This window comes from Lepisosteus oculatus, chromosome 4 (genome assembly GCF_040954835.1).
Source record: "Lepisosteus oculatus isolate fLepOcu1 chromosome 4, fLepOcu1.hap2, whole genome shotgun sequence".
Classification (NCBI taxonomy): Eukaryota; Metazoa; Chordata; class Actinopteri; order Semionotiformes; family Lepisosteidae; genus Lepisosteus; species Lepisosteus oculatus.
Genome location: NC_090699.1, coordinates 12206145 through 12229076, shown reverse-complemented (window position 1 = coordinate 12229076; position 22932 = coordinate 12206145). Strand labels below are relative to the sequence as shown.

At 51.3% G+C, this 22932-nt stretch overlaps 1 protein-coding gene across 1 annotated transcript in view; it reads left to right on the top strand.

The window, feature by feature from the left end:
- nfatc4 (nuclear factor of activated T cells 4) overlaps positions 1-20839 on the top strand; it is a 35004-nt gene extending 14165 nt beyond the window's left edge. Inside the window, exons 5-11 of the mRNA XM_069188650.1 lie at positions 8985-9184; positions 9471-9643; positions 10696-10836; positions 12768-12823; positions 13506-13632; positions 16600-17493; positions 18578-20839. Coding sequence (XP_069044751.1) covers positions 8985-9184; positions 9471-9643; positions 10696-10836; positions 12768-12823; positions 13506-13632; positions 16600-17493; positions 18578-18645 — 1659 coding nt within the window. The 3' untranslated portion in view covers positions 18646-20839. The remainder of the gene's footprint in view (positions 1-8984; positions 9185-9470; positions 9644-10695; positions 10837-12767; positions 12824-13505; positions 13633-16599; positions 17494-18577) is intronic.
- The last annotated feature ends 2093 nt before the right edge of the window (positions 20840-22932 follow it).

Genomic DNA, 22932 nt, shown 5'->3' with positions numbered 1-22932 from the left:
AGACAGTGGTAAGGGTGCAGTCTAGTGCAGTAAAGCCCAGTGAGACTGTGGTAAGAGTGCAGTCTAGTACAGTAAAGCCCAGTGAGACTCCAGTAAGGGTGCAGTCTAGTGCAGTAAAGCCCAGTGAGACTGTGGTAAGAGTGCAGTCTAGTACAGTAAAGCCCAGTGAGACTCCAGTAAGGCTGCAGTCTAGTGCAGTAAAGCCCAGTGAGACTGTGGTAAGAGTGCAGTCTAGTACAGTAAAGCCCAGTGAGACTGTGGTAAGAGTGCAGTCTAGTACAGTAAAGCCCAGTGAGACTGTGGTAAGAGTGCAGTCTAGTGCAGTAAAGCCCAGTGAGACTGTAGTAAGAGTGCAGTCTAGTACAGTAAAGCCCAGTGAGACTGTGGTAAGAGTGCAGTCTAGTACAGTAAAGCCCAGTGAGACTGTGGTAAGAGTGCAGTCTAGTGCAGTAAAGCCCAGTGAGACTGTGGTAAGAGTGCAGTCTAGTGCAGTAAAGCCCAGTGAGACTGTGGTAAGAGTGCAGTCTAGTACAGTAAAGCCCAGTGAGACTCCAGTAAGGGTGCAGTCTAGTGCAGTAAAGCCCAGTGAGACTGTGGTAAGAGTACAGTCTAGTACAGTAAAGCCCAGTGAGACTGTGGTAAGAGTGCAGTCTAGTACAGTAAAGCCCAGTGAGACTGTGGTAAGAGTGCAGTCCAGTGCAGTAAAGCCCAGTGAGACTGTGGTAAGAGTGCAGTCTAGTACAGTAAAGCCCAGTGATACTGTAGTAAGAGTGCAGTCTAGTACAGTAAAGCCCAGTGAGACTGTGGTAAGAGTGCAGTCCAGTGCAGTAAAGCCCAGTGAGACTGTAGTAACAGTGCAGTCTAGTACAGTAAAGCCCAGTGAGACTGTGGTAAGAGTGCAGTCCAGTGCAGTAAAGCCCAGTGAGACTGTGGTAAGAGTGCAGTCTAGTGCAGTAAAGCCCAGTGAGACTGTGGTAAGAGTGCAGTCTAGTACAGTAAAGCCCAGTGAGACTCCAGTAAGGGTGCAGTCTAGTGCAGTAAAGCCCAGTGAGACTGTGGTAAGAGTACAGTCTAGTACAGTAAAGCCCAGTGAGACTGTGGTAAGAGTGCAGTCTAGTACAGTAAAGCCCAGTGAGACTGTGGTAAGAGTGCAGTCCAGTGCAGTAAAGCCCAGTGAGACTGTGGTAAGAGTGCAGTCTAGTACAGTAAAGCCCAGTGAGACTCCAGTAAGGGTGCAGTCTAGTGCAGTAAAGCCCAGTGAGACTGTGGTAAGAGTGCAGTCTAGTACAGTAAAGCCCAGTGAGACTGTAGTAAGAGTGCAGTCTAGTACAGTAAAGCCCAGTGAGACTGTGGTAAGAGTGCAGTCTAGTGCAGTAAAGCCCAGTGAGACTGTGGTAAGAGTGCAGTCTAATACAGTAAAGCCCAGTGAGACTGTGGTAAGGGTGCAGTCTAGTACAGTAAAGCCCAGTGAGACTGTGGTAAGAGTGCAGTCTAGTACAGTAAAGCCCAGTGATACTGTAGTAAGAGTGCAGTCTAGTACAGTAAAGCCCAGTGAGACTGTGGTAAGAGTGCAGTCCAGTGCAGTAAAGCCCAGTGAGACTGTAGTAACAGTGCAGTCTAGTACAGTAAAGCCCAGTGAGACTGTGGTAAGAGTGCAGTCCAGTGCAGTAAAGCCCAGTGAGACTGTGGTAAGAGTGCAGTCTAGTGCAGTAAAGCCCAGTGAGACTGTGGTAAGAGTGCAGTCTAGTACAGTAAAGCCCAGTGAGACTCCAGTAAGGGTGCAGTCTAGTGCAGTAAAGCCCAGTGAGACTGTGGTAAGAGTGCAGTCTAGTGCAGTAAAGCCCAGTGAGACTGTGGTAAGAGTGCAGTCTAGTACAGTAAAGCCCAGTGAGACAGTGGTAAGGGTGCAGTCTAGTGCAGTAAAGCCCAGTGAGACTGTGGTAAGAGTGCAGTCTAGTACAGTAAAGCCCAGTGAGACTCCAGTAAGGGTGCAGTCTAGTGCAGTAAAGCCCAGTGAGACTGTGGTAAGAGTGCAGTCTAGTACAGTAAAGCCCAGTGAGACTCCAGTAAGGCTGCAGTCTAGTGCAGTAAAGCCCAGTGAGACTGTGGTAAGAGTGCAGTCTAGTACAGTAAAGCCCAGTGAGACTGTGGTAAGAGTGCAGTCTAGTACAGTAAAGCCCAGTGAGACTGTGGTAAGAGTGCAGTCTAGTGCAGTAAAGCCCAGTGAGACTGTAGTAAGAGTGCAGTCTAGTACAGTAAAGCCCAGTGAGACTGTGGTAAGAGTGCAGTCTAGTACAGTAAAGCCCAGTGAGACTGTGGTAAGAGTGCAGTCTAGTGCAGTAAAGCCCAGTGAGACTGTGGTAAGAGTGCAGTCTAGTGCAGTAAAGCCCAGTGAGACTGTGGTAAGAGTGCAGTCTAGTACAGTAAAGCCCAGTGAGACTCCAGTAAGGGTGCAGTCTAGTGCAGTAAAGCCCAGTGAGACTGTGGTAAGAGTACAGTCTAGTACAGTAAAGCCCAGTGAGACTGTGGTAAGAGTGCAGTCTAGTACAGTAAAGCCCAGTGAGACTGTGGTAAGAGTGCAGTCCAGTGCAGTAAAGCCCAGTGAGACTGTGGTAAGAGTGCAGTCTAGTACAGTAAAGCCCAGTGAGACTCCAGTAAGGGTGCAGTCTAGTGCAGTAAAGCCCAGTGAGACTGTGGTAAGAGTGCAGTCTAGTACAGTAAAGCCCAGTGAGACTGTAGTAAGAGTGCAGTCTAGTACAGTAAAGCCCAGTGAGACTGTGGTAAGAGTGCAGTCTAGTGCAGTAAAGCCCAGTGAGACTGTGGTAAGAGTGCAGTCTAATACAGTAAAGCCCAGTGAGACTGTGGTAAGGGTGCAGTCTAGTACAGTAAAGCCCAGTGAGACTGTGGTAAGAGTGCAGTCTAGTACAGTAAAGCCCAGTGATACTGTAGTAAGAGTGCAGTCTAGTACAGTAAAGCCCAGTGAGACTGTGGTAAGAGTGCAGTCCAGTGCAGTAAAGCCCAGTGAGACTGTAGTAACAGTGCAGTCTAGTACAGTAAAGCCCAGTGAGACTGTGGTAAGAGTGCAGTCCAGTGCAGTAAAGCCCAGTGAGACTGTGGTAAGAGTGCAGTCTAGTGCAGTAAAGCCCAGTGAGACTGTGGTAAGAGTGCAGTCTAGTACAGTAAAGCCCAGTGAGACTCCAGTAAGGGTGCAGTCTAGTGCAGTAAAGCCCAGTGAGACTGTGGTAAGAGTGCAGTCTAGTGCAGTAAAGCCCAGTGAGACTGTGGTAAGAGTGCAGTCTAGTACAGTAAAGCCCAGTGAGACAGTGGTAAGGGTGCAGTCTAGTGCAGTAAAGCCCAGTGAGACTGTGGTAAGAGTGCAGTCTAGTACAGTAAAGCCCAGTGAGACTCCAGTAAGGGTGCAGTCTAGTGCAGTAAAGCCCAGTGAGACTGTGGTAAGAGTGCAGTCTAGTACAGTAAAGCCCAGTGAGACTCCAGTAAGGCTGCAGTCTAGTGCAGTAAAGCCCAGTGAGACTGTGGTAAGAGTGCAGTCTAGTACAGTAAAGCCCAGTGAGACTGTGGTAAGAGTGCAGTCTAGTGCAGTAAAGCCCAGTGAGACTGTAGTAAGAGTGCAGTCTAGTACAGTAAAGCCCAGTGAGACTGTGGTAAGAGTGCAGTCTAGTACAGTAAAGCCCAGTGAGACTGTGGTAAGAGTGCAGTCTAGTGCAGTAAAGCCCAGTGAGACTGTAGTAAGAGTGCAGTCTAGTACAGTAAAGCCCAGTGAGACTGTGGTAAGAGTGCAGTCTAGTACAGTAAAGCCCAGTGAGACTGTGGTAAGAGTGCAGTCTAGTACAGTAAAGCCCAGTGAGACTGTGGTAAGAGTGCAGTCTAGTGCAGTAAAGCCCAGTGAGACTGTGGTAAGAGTGCAGTCTAGTACAGTAAAGCCCAGTGAGACTGTGGTAAGAGTGCAGTCTAGTACAGTAAAGCCCAGTGAGACTGTGGTAAGAGTGCAGTCTAGTACAGTAAAGCCCAGTGAGACTCCAGTAAGGGTGCAGTCTAGTGCAGTAAAGCCCAGTGAGACTGTGGTAAGAGTGCAGTCTAGTGCAGTAAAGCCCAGTGAGACTGTGGTAAGAGTGCAGTCTAGTACAGTAAAGCCCAGTGAGACTGTGGTAAGGGTGCAGTCTAGTGCAGTAAAGCCCAGTGAGACTGTGGTAAGAGTGCAGTCTAGTACAGTAAAGCCCAGTGAGACTCCAGTAAGGGTGCAGTCTAGTGCAGTAAAGCCCAGTGAGACTGTGGTAAGAGTGCAGTCTAGTACAGTAAAGCCCAGTGAGACTCCAGTAAGGGTGCAGTCTAGTGCAGTAAAGCCCAGTGAGACTGTGGTAAGAGTGCAGTCTAGTACAGTAAAGCCCAGTGAGACTGTGGTAAGAGTGCTGTCTAGTACAGTAAAGCCCAGTGAGACTGTGGTAAGAGTGCAGTCTAGTACAGTAAAGCCCAGTGAGACTGTAGTAAGAGTGCAGTCTAGTACAGTAAAGCCCAGTGAGACTGTGGTAAGAGTGCAGTCCAGTGCAGTAAAGCCCAGTGAGACTGTGGTAAGAGTGCAGTCTAGTACAGTAAAGCCCAGTGAGACTGTGGTAAGAGTGCAGTCTAGTACAGTAAAGCCCAGTGAGACTGTGGTAAGAGTGCAGTCCAGTGTAGTAAAGCCCAGTGAGACTGTGGTAAGAGTGCAGTTCAGTGCAGTAAAGCCCAGTGAGACTGTGGTAAGGGTGCAGTCTAGTACAGTAAAGCCCAGTGAGAGTGTGGTAACAGTGCAGTCTAGTACAGTAAAGCCCAGTGAGACTGTGGTAAGAGTGCAGTCCAGTGCAGTAAAGCCCAGTGAGACTGTGGTAAGAGTGCAGTTCAGTGCAGTAAAGCCCAGTGAGACTGTGGTAAGGGTGCAGTCTAGTACAGTAAAGCCCAGTGAGACTGTGGTAAGAGTGCAGTCTAGTACAGTAAAGCCCAGTGAGACTGTGGTAAGAGTGCCGTCTAGTACAGTAAAGCCCAGTGAGATTGTGGTAAGAGTGCAGTCTAGTACAGTAAAGCCCAGTGAGACTGTGGTAAGAGTGCAGTCTAGTACAGTAAAGCCCAGTGAGATTGTGGTAAGAGTGCAGTCTAGTACAGTAAAGCCCAGTGAGACTGTGGTAAGAGTGCAGTCTAGTGCAGTAAAGCCCAGTGAGACTGTGGTAAGAGTGCAGTCTAGTACAGTAAAGCCCAGTGAGACTGTAGTAACAGTGCAGTCTAGTACAGTAAAGCCCAGTGAGATTGTGGTAAGAGTGCAGTCTAGTACAGTAAAGCCCAGTGAGACTGTGGTAAGAGTGCAGTCTAGTACAGTAAAGCCCAGAGAGACTGTGGTAAGAGTGCAGTCCAGTGCAGTAAAGCCCAGTGAGACTGCAGTAAGGGTGCAGTCTAGTGCAGTAAAGCCCAGTGAGACTGTGGTAAGAGTGCAGTCTAGTACAGTAAAGCCCAGTGAGATTGTGGTAAGAGTGCAGTCTAGTACAGTAAAGCCCAGTGAGACTGTGGTAAGAGTGCAGTCCAGTGTAGTAAAGCCCAGTGAGAGTGTGGTAACAGTGCAGTCTAGTACAGTAAAGCCCAGTGAGACTGTGGTAAGAGTGCAGTCCAGTGCAGTAAAGCCCAGTGAGACTGCAGTAAGAGTGCAGTCCAGTGCAGTAAAGCCCAGTGAGACTGTGGTAAGAGTGCAGTCCAGTGCAGTAAAGCCCAGTGAGACTGTGGTAAGAGTGCAGTCTAGTACAGTAAAGCCCAGTGAGACTGTAGTAACAGTGCAGTCTAGTACAGTAAAGCCCAGTGAGACTGTGGTAAGAGTGCAGTCTAGTACAGTAAAGCCCAGTGAGACTGTGGTAAGAGTGCAGTCTAGTACAGTAAAGCCCAGTGAGACTGTGGTAAGAGTGCAGTCCAGTGTAGTAAAGCCCAGTGAGACTGTGGTAAGAGTGCAGTTCAGTGCAGTAAAGCCCAGTGAGACTGTGGTAAGGGTGCAGTCTAGTACAGTAAAGCCCAGTGAGAGTGTGGTAACAGTGCAGTCTAGTACAGTAAAGCCCAGTGAGACTGTGGTAAGAGTGCAGTCCAGTGCAGTAAAGCCCAGTGAGACTGTGGTAAGAGTGCAGTTCAGTGCAGTAAAGCCCAGTGAGACTGTGGTAAGGGTGCAGTCTAGTACAGTAAAGCCCAGTGAGACTGTGGTAAGAGTGCAGTCTAGTACAGTAAAGCCCAGTGAGACTGTGGTAAGAGTGCAGTCTAGTACAGTAAAGCCCAGTGAGACTGTGGTAAGAGTGCAGTCCAGTGCAGTAAAGCCCAGTGAGACTGTAGTAACAGTGCAGTCTAGTACAGTAAAGCCCAGTGAGACTGTGGTAAGAGTGCAGTCTAGTACAGTAAAGCCCAGTGAGACTGTGGTAAGAGTGCAGTCCAGTGCAGTAAAGCCCAGTGAGACTGTAGTAACAGTGCAGTCTAGTACAGTAAAGCCCAGTGAGACTGTGGTAAGGGTGCAGTCTAGTACAGTAAAGCCCAGTGAGACTGTGGTAAGAGTGCAGTCTAGTACAGTAAAGCCCAGTGAGACTGTAGTAACAGTGCAGTCTAGTACAGTAAAGCCCAGTGAGACTGTGGTAAGAGTGCAGTCTAGTACAGTAAAGCCCAGTGAGACTGTAGTAACAGTGCAGTCTAGTACAGTAAAGCCCAGTGAGACTGTGGTAAGAGTGCAGTCTAGTACAGTAAAGCCCAGTGAGACTGTGGTAAGAGTGCAGTCTAGTGCAGTAAAGCCCAGTGAGACTGTGGTAAGAGTGCAGTCTAGTACAGTAAAGCCCAGTGAGATTGTGGTAAGAGTGCAATCTAGTACAGTAAAGCCCAGTGAGACTGTGGTAAGATTGCAGTCCAGTGTAGTAAAGCCCAGTGAGAGTGTGGTAACAGTGCAGTCTAGTACAGTAAAGCCCAGTGAGACTGTGGTAAGAGTGCAGTCCAGTGCAGTAAAGCCCAGTGAGACTGTGGTAAGGGTGCAGTCTAGTACAGTAAAGCCCAGTGAGACTGTGGTAAGAGTGCAGTCTAGTACAGTAAAGCCCAGTGAGACTGTGGTAAGGGTGCAGTCCAGTGCAGTAAAGCTCAGTGAGACTGTGGTAAGACTGCAGTCTAGTACAGTAAAGCCCAGTGAGACTGTAGTAAGAGTGCAGTCCAGTGCAGTAAAGCCCAGTGAGACTGTAGTAAGAGTGCAGTCTAGTACAGTAAAGCCCATGAGACCGTGGTGAAAGCAGGGATAGGCGTGGCACACAGGGACATCAGTGGGGGGAACTCTGGGAAGGGCTGAGCGGAGCTGTGCTCTGTGTCTGTGTGTGTTTGTGTGGGTCTCCCCCTCACAACTGGCACCGTGCCCACTGCTCTTACAGTAAGAGACAGGACAGAGGAGAGACAGGGAGGAGAGACAGTGAGAGGAGAGAGAAGAGAGACAGAGGTTAAGAGGAGAGAAGAGAGCAGAAGAAGAGGATGGGAGAAGAGAGTGGAGAGAGAGGAGAGATGGGGAGAGGAGAGGAGAGACAGGAGAGAGAGAGGAGAGACAGGGGGAGAGGAGAGATGGGGGACAGGAGAGAGGAGAGACGGGAGAAAGGAGAGAGTGGAGAGACGGGGGGAGAGAGAGAGGAGAGACAGGGGGAGAGGAGAGAGAGAGGTAGGGGAGAGAGAGGGGAAGGGGAGAGGAGAGAGGAGAGACAGTGGGAGAGAGAGAGAGGAGAGAGGAGAGCTAGCGGGAGAGGAGAGACAGGAGAGAGTAGAGACATAGAAATAGGGGGAGAGGAGAGACAGGGGGAGGGGAGAGACAGGAGAGAGTAGAGACATAGAGAGAGGAGAGACAGGGGGGGTGGAGAAGAGAGAGGAGCTCTAACAGACAGACAGGGAGAGAGCTGTGGCAGTCTGCAGGGAGGAATCCCTCTGTGCTCAGTGTGGAGCTCCTGTCACGCTCTCCTCTCAGTGCTGAGATCAGGGGAGGGGCCTACCTCTCTAACCACAGGCAGGGAGAGCCTGCGATAACCACCCGGCTGTCCTCGTCACACTTTCACCAGGCTCGCAGCAGTGATCTCTGCAGGTTACTCATTAAAGGCCCGGGCTCAGACAGAATCGACTCACCAGCACAGAGAGAGAGAGAGGCATACAGCACACACCCGTACTGAACGGAACTGAATACTTCATGTCCACAGAGCCTGCCCTGACCTCTGACCTCTGAGGGAGAGTCAGAGAGAGGGAGGGAAGGTTTGAGACGATCCTGACTTATTAAATGACAAGCGTGGGAAAAGTTAATGTATTTACCCCTCCTTCTTCCTCTCTCTCAGTGCAGTGTTAATGTACTGGAGTGTCCAGTCAGTCAGTGTGTCTGTATGAACCCCTCTCTCTCAGTGCAGTGTTAATGAACTGGAGTGTCCAGTCAGTCAGTGTGTCTGTATGAACCCCTCTCTCTCAGTGCAGTGTTAATGTACTGGAGTGTCCAGTCAGTCAGTGTGTCTGTATGAACCCCTCTCTCTCAGTGCAGTGTTAATGTACTGGAGTGTCCAGTCAGTCAGTGTGTCTGTATGAACCCCTCTCTCTCAGTGCAGTGTTAATGTACTGGAGTGTCCAGTCAGTCAGTGTGTCTGTATGAACCCCTCTCTCTCAGTGCAGTGTTAATGTACTGGAGTGTCCAGTCAGTCAGTGTGTCTGTATGAACCCCTCTCTCTCAGTGCAGTGTTAATGTACTGGAGTGTCCAGTCAGTCAGGGTGTCTGTATGAACCCCTCTCTCTCAGTGCAGTGTTCATGTACTGGAGTGTCCAGCCAGTGTGTCTGTATTAACCCCCCTCTCCCATATGTTTTAGTATTGATTTAGTGTTTGAGAACTATATTCATTGTTGTGAAGATATTTCACTAAAACACCAGATCATAAAGATACAAATGTGTTCTTATCTGTCCATGCTCCTCCTCTGTGTTCCAGCTGTTGGGGTACAGCGATCAGCCCCTCTCTCTCCAGATGTTTGTGGGGACTGCTGATGAGCGGACTCTAAGGCCACACCCCTTCTACCAGATCCACAGGATCACGGGGAAGATGGTGGGTACAGCCAGCCAGGAGAGTGTGCAGGCTGGCACTAAGATCCTGGACATCCCACTGACTCCAGAGAATGGGATGAGTGCATTGTGAGTGTGTATTCTCTTTTTCCCTCTCTCTCAGTGCAGTGTTAATGTACTGGAGTGTCCAGTCAGTGTGTCTGTATGAACCCCTCTCTCTCAGTACAGTGTTAATGTACTGGAGTGTCCAGTCAGTCAGTGTGTCTGTATGAACCCCTCTCTCTCAGTGCAGTGTTAATGTACTGGAGTGTCCAGTCAGTCAGTGTGTCTGTATGAACCCCTCTCTCTCAGTGCAGTGTTAATGTACTGGAGTGTCCAGTCAGTCAGTGTGTCTGTATGAACCCCTCTCTCTCAGGGTGGACTGTGCTGGGATTTTAAAGCTGCGGAATTCGGACATCGAGCTTCGCAAGGGGGAGACTGATGTTGGCCGGAAGAACACGAGAGTGCGGCTGGTTTTCCGGACTCATGTGCCGCTGTCTCCCGGGAGGGTGCTGTCTCTGCAGACCGCCTCCCTGCCCATAGAGTGCTGTGAGTAATAGTAAAATAATAGTACAATCCCTACACATCTATAGCGCCTTTCCATGACACTCCCCTCCCAGCGCCATCCAGTACTGGGGATCCCCTCCACCCCCCCAGTGTGATGATGCTCCAGTCCGCTCACACACTCCAGCTCTCAGTGGGGAGGAGAGCAGAGTGATGAGGCCAGTTCAGAGAGGGGGGTGATCAGGAGGCCATGACTGGTAAAGACCAGGGGGAGTCTGTCCAGGACACTGGGGTCACACCCCTACTCTTTCTGAGAGACACCTTGGGGTCTTGACTGACCACAGAGAGGCAGGACCTCAGTTTAATGTCTCATCTGAAGGACGGTGCCTTGTTTACAGTCTAGTGTCCCCGTCACTATACTGGGGCATTAGGACCCACACAGACCACAGGGTGAGCGCCCCCTGCTGGCGCCACTAACACCTCTCCCAGCAGCAGCCTTAGCTTTCCCAGGACTCTCCCATCCAGGGACTGGCCAGGCTCACGCCTGCTGAGCTCCAGTGAGGTACAGGGTGGCCCAGCTGCTGGCTTGGCCTGACGCGCCTCCCATCTGTGAGCAGCTGCCGGGGCTGATTTGGGAAGAGGCCTATCTCTGCCCGTACTGACACCTGCGTAGCATTGATGACCAGCACCGGAGGCTCACGTGTCCGGCGTGGCGCCCTTGCCTCGGAATAATCCCCTGGCTGCTCAGAACAGCACGTCGAGCGTGTCCGTCAGCTTCCCTGGGGACGATGTCGGTGAGCTCGCTGTGAGACCCAGTGCAATGGAGCTGCTGGTTCCCACCCCACGGTCTGCATTTCATCCCTTCTCCATGGCGCCCTCTGGTGGCGAGCAGTCACGAGCCCTGTGGGAGCCGCCCGTTGCCTTAGCCGGATGACCAGTCTCTGAGTCGGTGTACTGCGTGGGCTGTTGATCGTTCTGTTCGGGTATCTGGCCGTGGCGGCCGGTGCTGGGCGGGTTGTGGATCAATAGAGATCGCCGTGGATGGGCAGCAGCGCGCCGCATCGGGGTATTGATGGGTGCTGGTGTGTCCCTCTCAGCCCAGCGCTCCGCGCAGGAGCTGCCCGTGGTCGAGGCCGCCAGCCTCACTTCCTGTTCCGTGGAGGGAGGGGAGGAGCTTGTGCTGAGCGGAGCCAACTTCCTGCCGGAGTCAAAGGTCGTTTTCATCGAGAAAGGACCAGGTAACACCGAGGTCGCCGACTGAGAGGGAGGAGGGGGAGGGAGGCAGGTAACAGTGAGACTGCAGAGGGAGAGACAGGTCGCAGTGAGACTGTAGAGAGAGCGAGACGGGTAACTCTGAAACTGTAGAGAGAGACAGGTGACAGTGAGACTGTAGAGAGAGCGAGACGGGTAACTCTGAAACTGTAGAGAGAGACAGGTGACAGTGAGACTGTAGAGAGAGCGAGACGGGTAACTCTGAAACTGTAGAGAGAGACAGGTGACAGTGAGACTGTAGAGAGAGACAGGTAACTCTGAGATTGTAGAGAGAGACAGGTGACAGTGAGACTGTAGAGAGAGACAGGTAACTCTGAGATTGTAGAGAGAGACAGGTGACAGTGAGACTGTAGAGAGAGCGAGACGGGTAACTCTGAAACTGTAGAGAGAGACAGGTGACAGTGAGACTGTAGAGAGAGCGAGACAGGTGACAGTGAGACTGTAGAGAGAGACAGGTGACAGTGAGACTGTAGAGAGAGACAGGTAACTCTGAGATTGTAGAGAGAGACAGGTAACTCTGATATATTAGACAGAGACAGGTGACAATGAGACTAGAGCGAGACACAGGTGACAGTGAGACTGTAGAGAGAGCGAGAAGGGTAACTCTGAAACTGTAGAGAGACAGGTGACAGTGAGACTGTAGAGAGAGACAGGTAACTCTGAGATTGTAGAGAGAGACAGGTGACAGTGAGACTGTAGAGAGAGACAGGTAACTCTGAAACTGTAGAGAGAGACAGGTGACAGTGAGACTGTAGAGAGAGACAGGTAACTCTGAGATTGTAGAGAGAGACAGGTGACAATGAGACTGTAGAGCGAGACACAGGTGACAGTGAGACTGTAGAGAGAGCGAGACGGGTAACTGAAACTGTAGAGAGAGACAGGTGACAGTGAGACTGCAGAGAGAGACAGGTAACTCTGAGATTGTAGAGAGAGACAGGTGACAGTGAGACTGTAGAGAGAGACAGGTACAGTAACTCTGAGATTGTAGAGAGAGACAGGTGACAGTGAGACTGTAGAGCGAGACACAGGTGACAGTGAGACTGTAGAGAGAGTGAGACAGGTAACTCTGAAACTGTAGAGAGAGACAGGTGACAGTGAGACTGTAGAGAGAGACAGGTAACTCTGAGATTGTAGAGAGAGACAGGTGACAGTGAGACTGTAGAGAGAGACAGGTAACTCTGAGATTGTAGAGAGAGACAGGTGACAGTGAGACTGTAGAGAGAGACAGGTAACTCTGAGATTGTAGAGAGAGACAGGTGACAGTGAGACTGTAGAGAGAGACAGGTAACTCTGAGATTGTAGAGAGAGACAGGTGACAGTGAGACTGTAGAGAGAGACAGGTAACTCTGAGATTGTAGAGAGAGACAGGTGACAGTGAGACTGTAGAGAGAGACAGGTACAGTAACTCTGAGATTGTAGAGAGAGACAGGTGACAGTGAGACTGTAGAGAGAGACAGGTAACTCTGAGATTGTAGAGAGAGACAGGAGACAGTGAGACTGTAGAGGTAAGACAGGTAAAACATAAAGATCAAAGAACGCGAGTCAGGAAACATTGAGACTGTGTGGGGAGTAGCTGTGTGCGTCGATGTAGGAATATTTCACAGTTAAAGGGGGAGACAGCTTTTGAGAGATTGTCCCCAAAAGACAGCAGTGCCAAATGAACAGACGATGTGGAGAAATCCTACAGTGGAAATGACCTTTGCCACAAACTAAATATCGCCTTTTTTATCAAAGAAAGCAAAAAGATATAAATGAGTTGCGGGTGCTTGTTCAGCCCATGTGGTGTCTCACGGCGCTGGTGTGTACAATCATAAAGTCCCTTACGAGGAGAGGCATGCAGACCACCGTCCCCATCCCAGGACCAGAACTGAGGGTTTTTATTGGGTTTGATTGACAGATGGCAAGCTCCAGTGGGAAGAGGAGGCCCTCGTCGACCGGGACAAAAGCCATGAGGTATGACGCCGGGCTGGAGTGGTGTGACAGCGCGGCGGCTCCATCTAGTGTTGACGAAGGGCGTTGCAGCTTCCAGCACCTACCTGCCGCCCTCCCACTCTGCAGGACACTACGGAAAGACTAGAAACAAGAGTGGTTCTCGCAGGGAGCTGCGTCCGCGGGCGCAGGCTGCAGAAGGAACAAGTGGAGGTTCATTCCCGGCTGGAAAGAGAAGAAAAGAAACACAACGTTTCGGCTGTGGAGCCCTCTTCGGGTGTCGAGGACTCCACAGCCGAAACGTTGTGTTTCTTTTCTTCTCTTTTCAGCCGGGAATGAACCTTCACTTGTCCGTTAAAAACAAGAGCAGACCCATCAGCCAGTTGAGCCCATTTGATAGTCAGTGGTTAATTGATTCCAGAAGCTCACCCAGCTGTGTCTGGAGAGAAGCCAGGGTATCGGCTCCAACAACAGGGCTGGGCAGCTTGTTCCCCACCCCCACCACCCTCTGTGTAAGGAGTCTCCTCTCCTGGAGGATCTCATCCTGCTGCGATTTGAGAGGAGCCAGGGTGTCAGTCTTGTTACTTAGTTGTTAAAAGTTCAGGCTCTTAGTGTGTCAGGCAGGCAGTGCGCAGTTAGTGTGTCGTTGCGTCTCCGTGACCGAAGAGCCTGTTGCCAGGTGATGACTCTGTGTGTGTGTGCGCAGTGCGCCCTGTTCGTCCAGGTCCCAGCCTACAGCGACGTCACCGTGAGCCGGCCCATCCCCGTCTGCTTCTACGTCTCCAACGGCAAGAGGAAGCGCAGTGGCACACAGAGCTTCAAGTACCTGCCAGGTACCTCAGCTGTCAGCACGGCCAGGGCCACCGTCTGTCTCTCAGGGCAGTGTTCATGTACTGGAGTGTCCAGTCAGTCAGTGTGTCTGTATGAACCCCTCTCTCTCAGTGCAGTGTTAATGTACTGGAGTGTCCAGTCAGTCAGTGTGTCTGTATGAACCCCTCTCTCTCAGTGCAGTGTTAATGGACTGGAGTGTCCAGTCAGTGTGTCTGTATGAACCCCTCTCTCTCAGTGCAGTGTTCATGTACTGGAGTGTCCAGTCAGTCAGTGTGTCTGTATGAACCCCTCTCTCTCAGTGCAGTGTTAATGTACTGGAGTGTCCAGTCAGTCAGTGTGTCTGTATGAACCCCTCTCTCTCAGTGCAGTGTTCATGTACTGGAGTGTCCAGTCAGTCAGTGTGTCTGTATGAACCCCTCTCTCTCAGTGCGGTGTTAATGTACTGGAGTGTCCAGTCAGTCAGTGTGTCTGTATGAACCCCTCTCTCTCAGTGCAGTGTTAATGTACTGGAGTGTCCAGTCAGTGTGTCTGTATGAACCCCTCTCTCTCAGTGCAGTGTTAATGTACTGGAGTGTCCAGTCAGTCAGTGTGTCTGTATGAACCCCTCTCTCTCAGTGCAGTGTTAATGTACTGGAGTGTCCAGTCAGTCAGTGTGTCTGTATGAACCCCTCTCTCTCAGTGCAGTGTTAATGTACTGGAGTGTCCAGTCAGTCAGTGTGTCTGTATGAACCCCTCTCTCTCAGTGCAGTGTTAATGTACTGGAGTGTCCAGTCAGTCAGTGTGTCTGTATGAACCCCTCTCTCTCAGTGCAGTGTTAATGTACTGGAGTGTCCAGTCAGTGTGTCTGTATGAACCCCTCTCTCTCAGTGCATTGTTAATGTACTGGAGTGTCCAGTCAGTCAGTGTGTCTGTATGAACCCCTCTCTCTCAGTGCATTGTTAATGTACTGGAGTGTCCAGTCAGTCAGTGTGTCTGTATGAACCCCTCTCTCTCAGTGCAGTGTTAATGTACTGGAGTGTCCAGTCAGTCAGTGTGTCTGTATGAACCCCTCTCTCTCAGTGCAGTGTTCATGTACTGGAGTGTCCAGTCAGTCAGTGTGTCTGTATGAACCCCTCTCTCTCAGTGCGGTGTTAATGTACTGGAGTGTCCAGTCAGTCAGTGTGTCTGTATGAACCCCTCTCTCTCAGTGCAGTGTTAATGGACTGGAGTGTCCAGTCAGTGTGTCTGTATGAACCCCTCTCTCTCAGTGCAGTGTTAATGTACTGGAGTGTCCAGTCAGTCAGTGTGTCTGTATGAACCCCTCTCTCTCAGTGCAGTGTTAATGTACTGGAGTGTCCAGTCAAACAGTGTGTCTGTATGAACCCCTCTCTCTCAGTGCAGTGTTCATGTACTGGAGTGTCCAGTCAGTCAGTGTGTCTGTATGAACCCCTCTCTCTCAGTGCAGTGTTCATGTACTGGAGTGTCCAGTCAGTCAGTGTGTCTGTATGAACCCCTCTCTCTCAGTGCAGTGTTCATGTACTGGAGTGTCCAGTCAGTCAGTGTGTCTGTATGAACCCCTCTCTCTCAGTGCAGTGTTAATGGACTGGAGTGTCCAGTCAGTGTGTCTGTATGAACCCCTCTCTCTCAGTGCAGTGTTAATGTACTGGAGTGTCCAGTCAGTCAGTGTGTCTGTATGAACCCCTCTCTCTCAGTGCAGTGTTAATGTACTGGAGTGTCCAGTCAGTCAGTGTGTCTGTATGAACCCCTCTCTCTCAGTGCAGTGTTAATGTACTGGAGTGTCCAGTCAGTCAGTGTGTCTGTATGAACCCCTCTCTCTCAGTGCAGTGTTAATGTACTGGAGTGTCCAGTCAGTCAGTGTGTCTGTATGAACCCCTCTCTCTCAGTGCAGTGTTAATGTACTGGAGTGTCCAGTCAGTCAGTGTGTCTGTATGAACCCCTCTCTCTCAGTGCAGTGTTAATGTACTGGAGTGTCCAGTCAGTGTGTCTGTATGAACCCCTCTCTCTCAGTGCAGTGTTAATGTACTGGAGTGTCCAGTCAGTCAGTGTGTCTGTATGAACCCCTCTCTCTCAGTGCAGTGTTAATGTACTGGAGTGTCCAGTCAAACAGTGTGTCTGTATGAACCCCTCTCTCTCAGTGCAGTGTTCATGTACTGGAGTGTCCAGTCAGTCAGTGTGTCTGTATGAACCCCTCTCTCTCAGTGCAGTGTTCATGTACTGGAGTGTCCAGTCAGTCAGTGTGTCTGTATGAACCCCTCTCTCTCAGTGCAGTGTTCATGTACTGGAGTGTCCAGTCAGTCAGTGTGTCTGTATGAACCCCTCTCTCTCAGTGCAGTGTTAATGGACTGGAGTGTCCAGTCAGTGTGTCTGTATGAACCCCTCTCTCTCAGTGCAGTGTTAATGTACTGGAGTGTCCAGTCAGTCAGTGTGTCTGTATGAACCCCTCTCTCTCAGTGCAGTGTTAATGTACTGGAGTGTCCAGTCAGTCAGTGTGTCTGTATGAACCCCTCTCTCTCAGTGCAGTGTTAATGTACTGGAGTGTCCAGTCAGTCAGTGTGTCTGTATGAACCCCTCTCTCTCAGTGCAGTGTTAATGTACTGGAGTGTCCAGTCAGTCAGTGTGTCTGTATGAACCCCTCTCTCTCAGTGCAGTGTTAATGTACTGGAGTGTCCAGTCAGTGTGTCTGTATGAACCCCTCTCTCTCAGTGCAGTGTTAATGTACTGGAGTGTCCAGTCAGTCAGTGTGTCTGTATGAACCCCTCTCTCTCAGTGCAGTGTTAATGTACTGGAGTGTCCAGTCAGTCAGTGTGTCTGTATGAACCCCTCTCTCTCAGTGCAGTGTTAATGTACTGGAGTGTCCAGTCAGTCAGTGTGTCTGTATGAACCCCTCTCTCTCAGTGCAGTGTTAATGTACTGGAGTGTCCAGTCAGTCAGTGTGTCTGTATGAACCCCTCTCTCTCTGTCTCTCTCAGTGATGTTCAAAGAGGAGGAGCCTCTTCCTTGCCCTTCTGCAATGGTCATGGGGGGGTTGGGGGGAGTGACACTACACCCCTTGGGTCCTGGTGAAGGAGGGGGTACCCCCAGACCGCGAGGGGACCATGGGGGAGGCGATGGAGGAGAGGGAGTGGAGAGTGGTGGGCATCAGACAGGGGTCACCCTTCCTCCTTACCCCGGCGAGTACCACCCCAGTTACCTCAGCACCATGGGGTATCAAGACGAGAGGCCGGAGAGCCACAGCTACTGCCCCCACGGTGGGGACGGAGCCCCAGGACGCCCGAGGGGTGCGTTCCTGGAGAGGCACCCCAGCTTCGAGTGCCTGGAGCTGGGCCTGAACGAGCTGATGCTCCCCCAGTTGCAGAGGCCACACCCCTCTGCCCTCTCCCCTTCCCCCTCTCCCTGGCTGGACTCCCCCTACCTGTCGTCCTCCCCCTCGCCGTCCCAGGCCTCCTCCCTCAGCCCGTACCCCGCCGACAGCCCCGTCTCCAGCTCCCCCTGCGCCCCCGCGGCCTTCGCCCAGCTGTCGCCCGGCTGTCCCGCGCCCCCCTTCGAGCCCCTCCCCTGCCCGTTCGCCCCGGAGTCCTGCCCCCCCTCCCCCTCGCCCTCCCTGTACCCCCTTCCTCTCTCCGTCTCCCAGCATTACTTCCACGCCGACGCCCCCACGCCCCTCCCCGCGCCTCCCCCCCCTTCGTACCCCGGGCGGTTCGGCGGGGGCAGCTGTGACTGGGACCTGCAGCAGAGGGGGTTCCAGTGTGGGGAACCCCCGAGCCACCCGCCCCAGCCGGGATCCGGGGCTCCTCCAAGCGGGGTGAAGCCAGAGGAGATGCCCTTGGATTTTGGGGCGCCGCCGCCCATCACGCTGGAGGAAGGTGGGTTTGGAACAGCCGCTAGTTTTACAACTGCGTTCACCCCACGTTACTGAGGTGGGACCCGTCAAATGACGTTGCTGGCAATTACGTCCCGCCCACTGGTGATCAGCCCCACCCTTGCAAGAGACACTGTGATGGACCAGCCCGTGAATGCACTGCAGTAGCAGCTAGCCGCCACTTGAGGCCCCCAAGGGACCTCTAAGAACTGTAAATAGGCTCATGGGCTGATAATGAATGGATCATGAGATTACTGGTGAAAGGCGGGAGTCCACATTTTCACATGGGGTTAGTTAGGTGTGTGTTTGCTATAAAAAGGGCATGCACAGTGCTAGTGGTGATTGGGTTCACCGGAAGGGGACTGAAAAGGCTGTGGCTTGTGCTGTATTTATAGACGTATCTGCACACTACAGTTTCTAGTATATGTCATATACTACACATAGTACTTCATACTGTGTATATTTTAATGATATTGTACTAGTGTTGTGCATGAGTATTGGAGTGTACAAAGGTATGTATAGTATATATTATACAAATACATTATAGTAGTGTATAGTACAAATATACAGTATGTATTGTTCCAGTATAACATAGGAGTATTGTAGTAGAAAGAGGTGTGTTGTTGAATGGAAGCTCTGCTAGGGACTCTGGAGTAACAGTGCAGTGCACACAGTAGTATAACTGATCTACATGTTGTTCACTCCCACTGCTCCCTGTCTCTCTCCCGGCAGTGAATGAATTCACTAGTGTATATATAATATAGGAGTATAGTATATATGATACTTGTATAGTAGTGACTGGAGCTCTGCAGGAGATTCTGGAGTAACTGTGCAGTGCACACAGTATTGTTACTGATCATCACACTGTTAATCTGTGTCACTCACTGCTCCTTGTCTCTCTCCCCGCAGTGAATTAATTCACTAGTATATATAATATAGGAGTATAGTATATAAGATACTTGTAGATTAGTGACTGAAGCACTGCAGGAGACTCTGTAGTAACAGTGCGGTGCACACAGTAGTATCACTGATCTACATGCAGTTCATCTGTGTCACTCACTGCTCCCTGTCTCTCTCTCTCCTCGCAGTGAATGAATTCATAGGAGACAACTTGACTGAGTTCCCTCACGCGGGTCTGGAAGGGAGACCAGCCTAGAGCACCGTTGCTGCTGCGGCCCTCTCGCGCCCTGAGCCTGGAGGTCACTCACCTCGTACCCAGAGCAGAGCAGCTGGGAACAGGGCCCCTCTCCGCCCCCCCAGAGAGTGGAAGGGCCGCCCAGTTCTCACAGGCAACACCTAACCACTCTCTGCAGAGACAGGGGCTCCTGGAAGCACTTCAGAAGGCTTTTAATTAAGACCCTTATATCACATCCCACTGCAGAAAGTCTGAGTGGCTCCCCTTGTACCCCAGAGAGCGGAGAGGCCGAGAGAGGGGCTCCTCTCGTACCCCAGAGAGCGGAGAGGCTGAGAGGGGCTCCTCTCGTACCCCAGAGAGCGGAGAGGCCGAGAGAGGGGCTCCTCTCGTACCCCAGAGAGCGGAGAAGCCGAGAGAGGGGCTCCTCTCGTACCCCAGAGAGCGGAGAGGCTGAGAGGGGCTCCTCTCGTACCCCAGAGAGCGGAGAAGCCTAGAGAGGGGCTCCTCTCGTACCCCAGAGAGCGGAGAGGCTGAGAGGGGCTCCTCTCGTACCCCAGAGAGCGGAGAAGCCTAGAGAGGGGCTCCTCTCGTACCCCAGAGAGCGGAGAGGCCGAGAGGGGCTCCTCTCGTACCCCAGAGAGCGGAGAGGCCGAGAGGGGCTCCTCTCGTACCCCAGAGAGCGGAGAGGCCGAGAGAGGGGCTCCTCTCGTACCCCAGAGAGCGGAGAGGCCGAGAGAGGGGCTCCTCTCGTACCCCAGAGAGTGGAGAAGCCTAGAGAGGGGCTCCTCTCGTACCCCTGAGAGCGGAGAAGCCTAGAGAGGGGCTCCTCTCGTACCCCAGAGAGCGGAGAAGCCTAGAGAGGGGCTCCTCTCGTACCCCAGAGAGCGGAGAGGCCGAGAGAGGGGCTCCTCTCGTACCCCAGAGAGCGGAGAGGCTGAGAGGGGCTCCTCTCGTACCCCAGAGAGCGGAGAAACCTAGAGAGGGGCTCCTCTCGTACCCCAGAGAGCGGAGAAACCTAGAGAGGGGCTCCTCTCGTACCCCAGAGAGCGGAGAGGCCGAGAGGGGCTCCTCTCGTACCCCAGAGAGCGGAGAGGCCGAGAGAGGGGCTCCTCTCGTACCCCAGAGAGCGGAGAGGCCGAGAGGGGGGCTCCTCTCGTACCCCAGAGAGCGGAGAGGCCGAGAGGGGTTCCTCTCGTACCCCAGAGAGCGGAGAGGCTGAGAGAGGGGCTCCTCTCGTACCCCAGAGAGCGGAGAAGCCTAGAGAGGGGCTCCTCTCGTACCCCAGAGAGCGGAGAAGCCTAGAGAGGGGCTCCTCTCGTACCCCAGAGAGCGGAGAAGCCTAGAGAGGGGCTCCTCTCGTACCCCAGAGAGCGGAGAGGCTGAGAGAGGGGCTCCTCTCGTACCCCAGAGAATGGAAGGGTTGATTAGAGGGGCCTTTTTTGTTGTACCCCAGATAACAGGAAGTCTATGGGGGGCTCCTCTTGTACTGCCAACAGTGGAAAGATTGTCTCATGGGGGGGGGTCAAAGGTCAGAGGTCAGGGGTGGGCAGAAATCTCTCCACCTTTATTCACTTAATGCACTAAGAAATTGCAAAGAGCCCAAGGAAGATGCATCAGGGGTATTGGGGTGCAGAATTTAATGGGGGTGTATCCCAGGAACCCCAATCCCCTTCTCTCAGTCGTTGAATATTAGCTGCAGTCAGAATTATGTCATACATCGCCCTGAGGCGGTACTGCAGACCCTCTGTGTTGTACCTGTCGTAACCCCAGACATTTAAATTATTATTATTATTTTACACATTTATGTTTTTGATACAGTAATAAAGGCTTTTTTTACAACAGCAGTTTGAAAGGTACCGCTGCTCAGTGGTAATGATATGCAGTTTATATATATATATTTCTTTTTCTCTGAGAAACCAAAGGAAATTTGTCCCTGGCGTTTTTGTAACTTTTTTAAAATAAAATAAGACAAAAACCAGTGTGTGATTGAGTCTGCCTGCACGAGTGCGAGTAATTGTGTCTGTATGAGTGTGAGTGAGAGTGTGTCTCTGTATGAGTGTGAGTGTGTAACTGTGTGAGTGAGTGTATCTGTACTCATAGAGTACAGATGCTTGAACAGTTCAAAATAGAAATAGACGTGAAGTCTGTATTTACAGACTATATCGAAATGCAAGAACATGAAAGCTGGGCGGGAACTGATCTTTATTTACCTTGTTTAACCCCTGACGCTGTTAGTGATATGGTATGTGTACTGTCGTTTGTATTGTATTTGTTTTTGTTATTAAAATCAAAAAAGCAAACGTAGGCGTAGCCCTGCTGCGTCCCAGCACCCGGGCCCCGGGTTCGATTCCAGGCTGAGTCTGCCGGGCTGGATTAAGGTCCTAGGTGGCCTGGGGCTCCTCGTTTCCTAGCCCCTGGGATGGGTGCGTTTTTATGGGGTGTATCGATTCCCACGTGTGGATGGGTGATCAAAATAATCTTGAGTCGTTTTTTTGGGGATGTGCATCCATTCATTTTCTGGTTTGGATGGTCCATTATCTAAACTCATTGTGACCAGAGATAGTTTCCATAGTCAGTTCGTATGAATAATCGACAAAGCATGAGATAATGTCATTGAGAATAAACTCATCATTACAGAAAGGCTTGGTAAGTCATGAGGGACAGATAACATATTAATAATAATTCCTTACACTTATACAGCGCTTTTCTGGACACTCCACTCAAAGCTCTTTACAAGTAATGGGGAATCCCACTACTACCACCAGTGTGCAATCCCACCTGGATGATGCTCCAGTACTCTCATCACACACCAGCTCTCAGTGGAGAGGAGAACAGAGTGATGAAGCCAGTTCAGAGGGGGATTATTAGGAGGCCACGATTGTATTGCTTGTCACCCTGTCTTAGAGATTGCAAAGTTTTTCGGATCATTATATCATTGTGGTTTAGTAGATTTATTTTTTCTTCTTTCAAGTGCTTGCCGAAGGTCAACGCTCTGCTCTTTTTTTGATGTGGCGTGTGTCATGATTAGTATTTTCAAAGTTTATTCTATGTAAGCGACTTTCATGCTACATCATGTCAAGGTGCTGCACACTGACGCAAACCAAAGAGACAGGTGAGCACACAGCAAAAATACTAAATCAGACAGAACTCTAAGTTTAAGAGTATTAAAGGAGTTTTAAGAGAGGGTTTGTAAGTAATGCCTGACTAGTTCTGCTGCATGCTGGGAGATCATTTCACAGTCTTGGACAAAGAGAATGGAAAGCATGCACTCCCAGGGTCTCCCAGTCACCAGCACCTCCTGATGGGGAACTGAGAGAAGGTCACTGAGCCCAAAGGGAGTGTGGATGTACGAGGTTAACAGTTTCCTGATGAAGTCAGCAGCCAGCCCATCAGAGTCCATCAAGGTGATCTGCAGTGTTTTGAATCTTATTCCAAGATCCACGGGCAGACAGTGCAATGCAGCTAAGACATGTGTGACGTGCATGTGTGCTTAAGCTTCTAATTAAGATCCAGATCCAGTCGAATCGCTGCCATATCATGAAGAGGTGACACGGTTAATTCCAGACCTTACTGTGTACGACTAGCACACCACGCACGCAAGTGCTGATGGGTAAAAGGAAGCGGAATGGCCTGCATCTCGTAACATCACTCCTCCTCCAGCAGTCCAGATGAGCCCGGCGGAACCTGGTTTATCCCACCCTCCTCCCTGGTGTTAAACTGTAGGACTGACTGAGCTAGCACTGGGCTGCAGAATAAGTAGGAGACCTTAAGTGCACATGGTGAAGAACTGCAGATGTCTTCGCTGACATTTCCTGTATTTTTAAACAAAAAGACTACACTGAGAAGAGCTGCTCTAGCTAGGAGCCTCCCTTGTGAAAAACCTTTGTTTGTGGAGTTTCACCTGCCAGCATTGTATGCCACCGGACCCGATGATGAAGCTCTGACGGGCCAGGACCATGGGGCGGTAGACTGTCTGGGACAGGTTGGTCCGGGCCTGGTAGGACGCTCTTTTGAGGTCACTGGAGATGATTAATGAACCAGGGGGCAATGTCTGAATTTTAAGGGTTAACTCAGTAAGGAGGTTCTGGGGCGCGGGGGTAGTTGGGGGTGTTGGCGGAGTGATGGCCACCACTACCCTGCAGGTAGATTGGGGATCCACCAGAGAAATGAGGGAGCTCTGAAGCTGAGTCCACTGCTCCTGCATGTGGGCGCCCCTCCTGTCCAGCACCTTCCGCAGACGAGCCCTGTCCATCTGGGGCGGCTGCTCTACAGCGAGACCGAGGTCTGGCAGACGCAGGCCCTGTCGGT